Genomic DNA, 7,883 nt, shown 5'->3' on the forward strand with positions numbered 1-7,883 from the left:
ATTAAAGAATGGAAATAATAAAACAATGAGACTAAAGAAAACAAACATTGATATTTTGGGAATGTTTTGTATGGAAGACTAATAAATGCACGATAAATCATATTCTTTACATTCTCAATAAGAAAATCTAATTTACCAATTTTTTCAAAACCAACTATAATGTCAGTAAATGTTTTTCTTTCTTGATCAAATTCATTCATCCAACTTTGTTCATTAAATTCATATAATGTTGATGCCTGATAATTTATTTTATTTAATATTTCATAAATATCTTTCTTTTTCTCTATAATTTTATCTGTAATAGTTTTTTTTGTTTCATTTGCTTTAACAATAAGTTGTTGAGAACATTGGATAGTAGATAATTTATTTAATCCATTTAACGCACGATCAATCATATCAATAGCTTGAATTGGGTCAATTTCAGTTGTATTATTTGCGTCTTCGAGTAAATTAGAACATGAGTGAATTTGTTCTAACAAATGTTGAACACTACATAAATTTCTATATCGTAAAAATGAAAGAGATGATTTTGAAGCATATGATTCTAAAGTAGTTTTGATTTGATAGAAATAGGTAGTAATTTCTGTTAATTGGTCTGCAATATTTCTGTATTGAGTTTCAAGAGCATCAACTGTTGATAATGAATTTAATAATACATCTGATTGTTGCATTAATTCGGTGTATAAACTTTCATCTACAATTCTCAAAAACGTTTTAGATTTGAGAGAAGCAGTAGGTAAATCTAAAAGATTTGATTGTTTACGTTTAGCAAATTCTAAAACTGATTGAACACCAGCAAGATGATTTTTTTCAAAGTTTTGTTCAATTATAGCCTATGCTATGAATTATTTAACGTTTATTAAAAACTACAAAAACAAACTTGTCCAAATTCTTTTGTTAACATTTCTTTAATCGCATCAACACGATATTCATCAATGTCACTTTCTTGTTCAACGTCTTGGAAAATAGTGAAGTCTTCAGATGTCTTTTGTGTTGTTGAACTTGGGTTATAAAAAATATCACTAGGAAAGTCTTGTAAAGCAGATAATTCAGAATTTATTTCTATTGAAGGGATTGAAGTGTATGGAAGAGTTTGTTGTTTAATGACGACATGAGAAGTTTTTAATGAAGGAAGTAAGGCAGCTATTTTGTAAATACCTTTGAGCTTACAGTCTTCGTCAATTCTTATCATAAAATAACTTAAAAAGTCCAGTATTTTCAAGATGAAAAAAAGACAAATCAAAACAAAAATTGAGAGGATTGTTTCTTTTGTAAGAAGATAAAAAAGAAAGAGAAATAAACAAAACAATGAATTAGAGAAAAAGAAGAGCAACATTTAAATTAAAGACAGTAAATAAAATGAATAAAACACTTACTGCTAACATTGGAATAATATAAACTTTCTTTGGAAGATAAATAAATGGTAAAATTGAATATCCTAAATAAGTGATATAAATATAATAAATAATAGATAAACAAGTAATTATATTACTAAATAATGTTGCTGTTAATGTTGGTTTAAAAAGAAAAGGTGATAATATAAAAATAAGAACATGTGATATTAATAAATAACAGAAATATGCATTAATATGAATGTCATAAGAATATCGTACAGTAAATGAATCACCAGTTGTAAAAGAACTTTTACATAAATAGAATAGAATAACAGCTATTATAATACCAATAATCATTGGAATAATAACATCAAAAAGAATATAAGGAATAATCCATCTTAGTGAAACAAATGTTATAGAGAAAATAAATGATAAAATAATATTAAATAAAGTTACAATTTTTGTAATTGCATGATCCCTTCTATTCCATTGTTGTGTTAAACTATGTTGATATTTACAACTTTCATATACAGTTTGAGGATGTAATATAATATTAATTAAAAACCAATCATAATATTCAGTGTTTCTTCCAATATATTTATAATATAAATTTGTAATGGATTGTAACATAGTCTTTATTTAATATACTTTTTAGATTCTTTGTTTTATTTTTTTTTTCTAAAAATTTTAATTGTTTTTGTTCTGAACTTTCCAATTCATTCCTTTTTAACTCTATATTAATGAACCATTTATTTACTCCATCTTTGGATGTTGATTTCTTATTTAAAATTGCTGACTTTGATGGAGATGGTAAAATAGGTGTGGATGATGCTCAACAATTCTTCCAATACACTCACCTCCCTCAAAATACATTGGCTATCATTTGGACATTATCTGTTCCACCAAAAAAACCAATGGAAATACCTCAATTTGTGACTTCATTAAAATGCGTTTCATTTGCACAAAAGGGAATTCAAATTGATAAGACTCTACTAACAAACTCAACTCCACCTTATCCGTCACCAAATATTCAATGTCCATTTCTCCTTGCCTCATCAAAAATTAATCAAACACTCCAATCTTTTAATCAGTTTGTAACTCCAGATAATCCAAAAGTATCAAGTTTGTTTCTTTTCATTAAATATAATACTTCATCCTTATTTTAATCTTCTTTCATCTCTTAAACATTAAGTTCATTTTATTTAGAAAATCAGTTATTTGAAATTGTTATTCAACTCAATGGTGTCATTAATATTGATGAACTTATGAAACTTTCTGATATTGATCGAGACTCACAACTTAATATTATTGAATTTTTCATTGCTATGGCTTGTTTAAATCATTATGTTCTATTTAAAAAATTACCAATTAAAATTCCCGTTTATTTCATCAGTTTTCTTGTTTGTCTTCTATTCTTTCTTTTTATATTCTTTCCTCATCTCATTTAGAAAAAAAAATTTGGTATAACAGAAAACGATATATTCAAATCTTCACATTCTTTACCTTCTCGTCCAAAATCTTTATCTCGTAGTGTCCCAACTCTTTATTTAGAAAGGAAGCAATCTCCAATAATTGAAATCTCTTCACCTAAATCAATACAAAAAACTTCTCCTAATGATAAAATAAAACAACAATACATATTACATCCAATTCCAAGTACAGGAACAATGTCTTATGACAATTTAATCACTCCAGAATTACGTCATCGTGGTTCATTACCAATAAAAGTTCAATCAATAGCTTTACCTATTACTTCAACAACAATTTCTTCTCAAACAAAATCATTAAAAAAGAAGAAACTTTCTTCTTCAAATAGTGAGGTATTTACAAGTGATACTATCCAAGAAACTGTAAAACCTTCTAGTTCAAATCGTTATTCAATGGCATTTACAAAATCTCCAATTACTTCTCCTCAAAGTCTTCATAGAAAATCTTTTCAATACTCAGTATCACCTTCATTGTCTCCACATAACAATGAACCATTATTAAAGTCAGATCTTATTTATCAATCATGTTCTGTGTCTCCATACTTATCAGATGAAGAATTAACTCCTTATCAAAAAAGTAGAAGACATTCAATATTAAATATTGATGACAACACATCTTTTCCTTCTTTTTCATTTTCATATGACTCAAGTCTTTCTATTGATTCAACACTTCAGTCTTTTGATATAAAAATGAAACCTCATAGAATTTTAGACTTAGACAGTATCATATCATCTCTTTCTACACAAAAAGCAGAATTACTTGCTGATATTACAGAACTTCAACAAGAAATTGATAAACTATCAAATGTACTTGAAAGTACTGAAGTGTTAGTTCAAGAGAATTCTTCACAATCAACTGAAGAATTAGAAGGTTATTAATGTCTTTTCAATACCATGTTTTGTCACTCACATTCTTTCTGTTCTTAATTTAATTATAGTTTAGTTATAGTTAGAATATGGTTATTAAAATAGAGAAAAATAAAAAGAAGGAACTAAGAAATTGGTTATTTATTATAACGAAATGATATCTTTTAGAGGGATTTGGATTATTCAAAGGAAACGTAGTGACTTTATCGATCGAGTTGAAACGTCAACATCACAAAGTGAATTTTATGATTATTCTGTTATCTTTTCAAAACAATTTCCGACAGTTAATCAAAGATTAAAAAGTTTACAACAAGAGAGATATAGTAATCTTCCAAAAGACAATGAGATGTGTGATTATCTTAAACAAGCCATTGAATTTTCTACACATATATCACATGAAGTTAAAACAGAAGATACAGTAATTATTTCTCCTGATGCACCAATGATTTTTACACTTTCCTTTTTAGGAAAAGATCCAATTTCTTGTGTTTATTCAGTTAAAAACAATTCAACATTTTTTATTACTATTCCAGCTGTATTATCACCTTCAGAACAAAGACATTATATCAAACAAAAGAATATATTAATGGGAATAAGCTTTTTAGAAGGTATAGAAAAATTATGTGGAAAATTTTTTGATAGTGAAAAGAAAAGAACAAAAGAAGAATATAACCAAGCATTAAATTATGAACTTGCAAGAAAATTACAAATAAGTTGTCCATATGGTACTCCAATAGAAAGTTTAGATAGTGAATGGATTAAATCATTAATTAAATTAGAAGATAAAACGAAAAAAACAAATAAAAATAATTCTAGTATTAATAGAAGATTTAATATTTCAGAACTTTTATTATATTCTAACGAAGAAAATACTCAAGATGGAAATTTGTCTATCATTGGATTTAAAGGAGTTGTTCAAGCAGAATTAAATCTTCAAGGAGCACCTGAAATGTCATTAGGATTTTGTATTGGTAAAGAAGGAAATGTGAATTTAGACCAAGTTATACAAAATTTATCATTATATTATTCTGCTATTCCAACTTCAACAATAGAAAATTTTGCTACTGACATTAAAATTTCTCCACCAAATTATCCATTTAATTTATGTTATTATAATGTTAATCCTGAATTATCTATATCTAATACTAAAACTATTCAACAATTATTTACTGCATCTTATATTATTGATTATGATCATTCTGTATTTAAAATTCAAATTATAATTGATGTCGATCCAGTATTTACTAGACTTAAATATGATGTTGTTTCTATAGAAATTCCATTATATGGAGTTAAGTTAGATAGTATTACTAATTATTCACCAGCAAATCAAATGTTTACTCAACCAGAAAAAATAAATGATCATTTACTTACTAAAATTATTAAATTTGATGAAAATAATAGAGCAATTATTGCATTCCAATTCACTGCTGAAATTAATGAAGAAGTTACTGAATATCTTCGAATAAGAAAACCTTCATTTATTTCTGATATACAAAATACTTTTAAACCTCATATTATCATTAAAACAAAATTACAATCTTCATTATCTGGATTTAACATTGATACTAGAAAAATTACTGTCGTAGGAACTAAAACACCTTACCAATTCTCTATTCAACAAGAAACTGCTATTGAAGCTGTTATCTTTGCTAGACATTTATATGGTGAAATTAATCAATAGAGAAGAATATTATCTTTCTCTACATTTAATTTAAATCCATTCCTTTTTATTTTCTTCTTTTAAAAGAACTTTAAATTAAACATAAAAAAAAAAAATCAAATGAACCAAAACAATATTAAATCTCTATTAGAAAATGTTATTCAGTCAGTTGGTGGAAATGAAATTCATAATAACATCATTAAACAATTTTATCAACTTGTTGATCAAAATATAGAAAATAAATTAAATAGTTTAGTTAATGTTCCTTTAGACAATTTAGTATGTGAAACTAATAATGCTATCAATCACTTATTAAGTCCAATATTTCATTTTCTTCTTCCTTTTCTTACCTCAACAACAAAAGAACCAGAAATGAAGTTTAATGATACTATTTTAACTTACTTAAAAAGATTTGATTTAATGAAAAATGAATTACCTGTTTTACCTTTACCCCAAAAAGAAGGTTTCAAAGAAGTTTTAGATCTTCTTGATGTAAGTAAAAAAATTGATGTTAATGGTGATAATATAGAAGAATGTAGTTTTGAGTTAATTTCTTTAATTGATAAAAAAATTTCTCTTCCATCTGGTAGAAATTTATTATATTTTAACCAAATTGAAATGGATGAAGATGATATTGTTATAGAAGGAACTAATAACTCTATTCCAATTCCTTATACTCTTTCTACTCAAACAAAAGATATTATTGAATTTACTAATGCTATCACTTTTGGATTATGTGGATCAAGTACAATAGATATTAATAATCATTTAGAATTAGATCCTATTTCTGTTGGTAAATTCTTTGGTAAATGTCTTCGTGGAGGATTTATGCCACTTGAAAAAGATTTTCTTTTTAAAACATTAACTATGCAAGACCAACGTATTGATGCTGCTGTTTTATTAGGATTAATTATTCAATTTAGATTAACAAATAATCCTATTATAGATGAAATTAGTCAAATTATGCTTAACACTTCATCTATTGGATCTCCTTCATTAGAGAGTCAAAGCCTTGCATTAATTACATTAGCTTTTAATTCACAATCTAATCCTTCAAAAGATAAAGACAATATTATTCTTTCACATTTATGTTCTCCTTTACCAACAAATACTATTGGATTTCATCATATTTGGTCTTCATGTTTTGCACTTGGATGTCTTCATTTTACTAAAGGATTAGATTTTAATCAAATTGAAATAATGAAACGATTACTTTTTGGAACATATTATTCTACATTACAACAATATTGTAATCCAATTCAATATCAAGAAAGTTTCAATGAAAATTGTAATTACAATAATAGAGTTAGTACTTTAGTTGGAATACCTTCTTCTTGTATTTGTTTAAGTCTTTCTTATTTCAATACATATAATAAAGATATTATTCAATTACTTACTATTGATGAATCATTACAAGCAATAGCAAATTCAAGACCAGATGATATTTTTATACGAATTTTATCAATTTGTTTAATTAAATTTGATTCTATTTTACCTTCAGAAGAATGGATTTATTCAAATATTCCTCAAAACCTTAAAAGTAAAAAATTTTGTGTCTTTGAACTAATGAATGCAAAATTTGCTATTGTTTCTGCATGTTGTTATGCTATTTCATTACGATATGCAGGTACATTAAGTAAACCAATAAAACAACTATTTATTCATTTTTTAAATAAATTAACATCTAATTTAAACTGTGCAATATCAAGTAAAAACAAAGAAGCTCATTTAAATATTCCTCATTTCGATAGATATCAAAAAATTATTCTTCTTTCTTTAAGTATGGTAATGGCAGGTTCACAAGACACAGAAGTAATGAATGTTATTAAATCAATTTATCCTATTGTTGATGAATATTTAACTTATGGTTCTTATTCTATTTTATCTACTTGTATTGGTCTTATTAATGCAGGATTTGGTGAATATTCAATTGAACCATCAAATGAAAATATTCCATTATTAATTGCTTCTTTTTATCCCTTATTTGAACCATTCTTTAATAATAATATAATTTATCCAAAATATCTTCAATATTTATCAGTTGCCACTTTAAAGAAAAGAATGTATTATTCTTATAATTATACTACAAAACAATATGAAAAATGTAATGCAAATCTGATTTTATCACTACCAGGTCAACAATTTTATTGTCAAGAATCAATTCCTATTCAATTACCTTCATTACTCCCTCCAATTCAATTTGTTTATGAAATTATTCCAAATAATACTTCATTTCTTTTTAACTCTTTAAAAGTGAATGAAGACGGTGAAAGAGTTCTTAGAGTTAAAGATGCTCCTCTTATTGATTATTATGATGACCTTCCTGACATTCATTCTTCTAATTCAATCATTCAAAAAATGGAACAATCTATTAAAAATACTTTAGACTGGATGACTTCTATCGCTAGAACAAATTATAGAACTCCAATTGATACCCAAATTGTAAAATTACTTATTTATGCTTTTCAAAATTCTAATGATATTAAAATGAAAATTATTGCAGAATCTGTTAATATTTTAATAAATGAATGA

The 7,883-nt window shown here is 25.5% G+C and overlaps 5 protein-coding genes across 5 annotated transcripts; 3 read left to right on the forward strand and 2 right to left on the reverse strand.

Annotated features, from left to right (window-relative positions):
* Window positions 1–31: 31 nt before the first annotated feature.
* On the reverse strand, window positions 32–1,192 carry ENU1_005120 (hypothetical protein; the record flags this gene model as incomplete). Its single annotated transcript, XM_008856531.1, has 3 exons — window positions 32–78; window positions 152–742; window positions 877–1,192. The coding sequence occupies 3 exons, from the start codon at window positions 1,190–1,192 to the stop codon at window positions 32–34; spliced, it is 954 nt and encodes a 317-aa protein (XP_008854753.1).
* Window positions 1,193–1,313: 121 nt separating this feature from the next.
* Window positions 1,314–1,964, reverse strand: ENU1_005130 (hypothetical protein; the record flags this gene model as incomplete). The annotated part of the gene is made up of 1 exon (XM_008856532.1): window positions 1,314–1,964. The coding sequence occupies one exon, from the start codon at window positions 1,962–1,964 to the stop codon at window positions 1,314–1,316; it is 651 nt and encodes a 216-aa protein (XP_008854754.1).
* A 110-nt stretch (window positions 1,965–2,074) lies between these two features.
* On the forward strand, window positions 2,075–3,700 carry ENU1_005140 (EF hand domain containing protein; the record flags this gene model as incomplete). Its single annotated transcript, XM_008856533.1, has 3 exons — window positions 2,075–2,456; window positions 2,541–2,734; window positions 2,783–3,700. 3 exons carry the CDS (start codon window positions 2,075–2,077, stop codon window positions 3,698–3,700), a joined length of 1,494 nt encoding a protein of 497 aa, XP_008854755.1.
* Window positions 3,701–3,842: 142 nt separating this feature from the next.
* ENU1_005150 (hypothetical protein) lies at window positions 3,843–5,372 on the forward strand (the record flags this gene model as incomplete). Its single annotated transcript, XM_008856534.1, has 1 exon — window positions 3,843–5,372. One exon carries the CDS (start codon window positions 3,843–3,845, stop codon window positions 5,370–5,372), a length of 1,530 nt encoding a protein of 509 aa, XP_008854756.1.
* Window positions 5,373–5,471: 99 nt separating this feature from the next.
* Window positions 5,472–7,883, forward strand: ENU1_005160 (meiotic check point regulator, putative; the record flags this gene model as incomplete). Its single annotated transcript, XM_008856535.1, has 1 exon — window positions 5,472–7,883. The coding sequence occupies one exon, from the start codon at window positions 5,472–5,474 to the stop codon at window positions 7,881–7,883; it is 2,412 nt and encodes an 803-aa protein (XP_008854757.1).

The sequence above is a fragment of the Entamoeba nuttalli genome (genome assembly GCF_000257125.1).
Source record: "Entamoeba nuttalli P19 unplaced genomic scaffold asmbl_1994, whole genome shotgun sequence".
Lineage (NCBI taxonomy): Eukaryota > Evosea > Mastigamoebida > Endamoebidae > Entamoeba > Entamoeba nuttalli.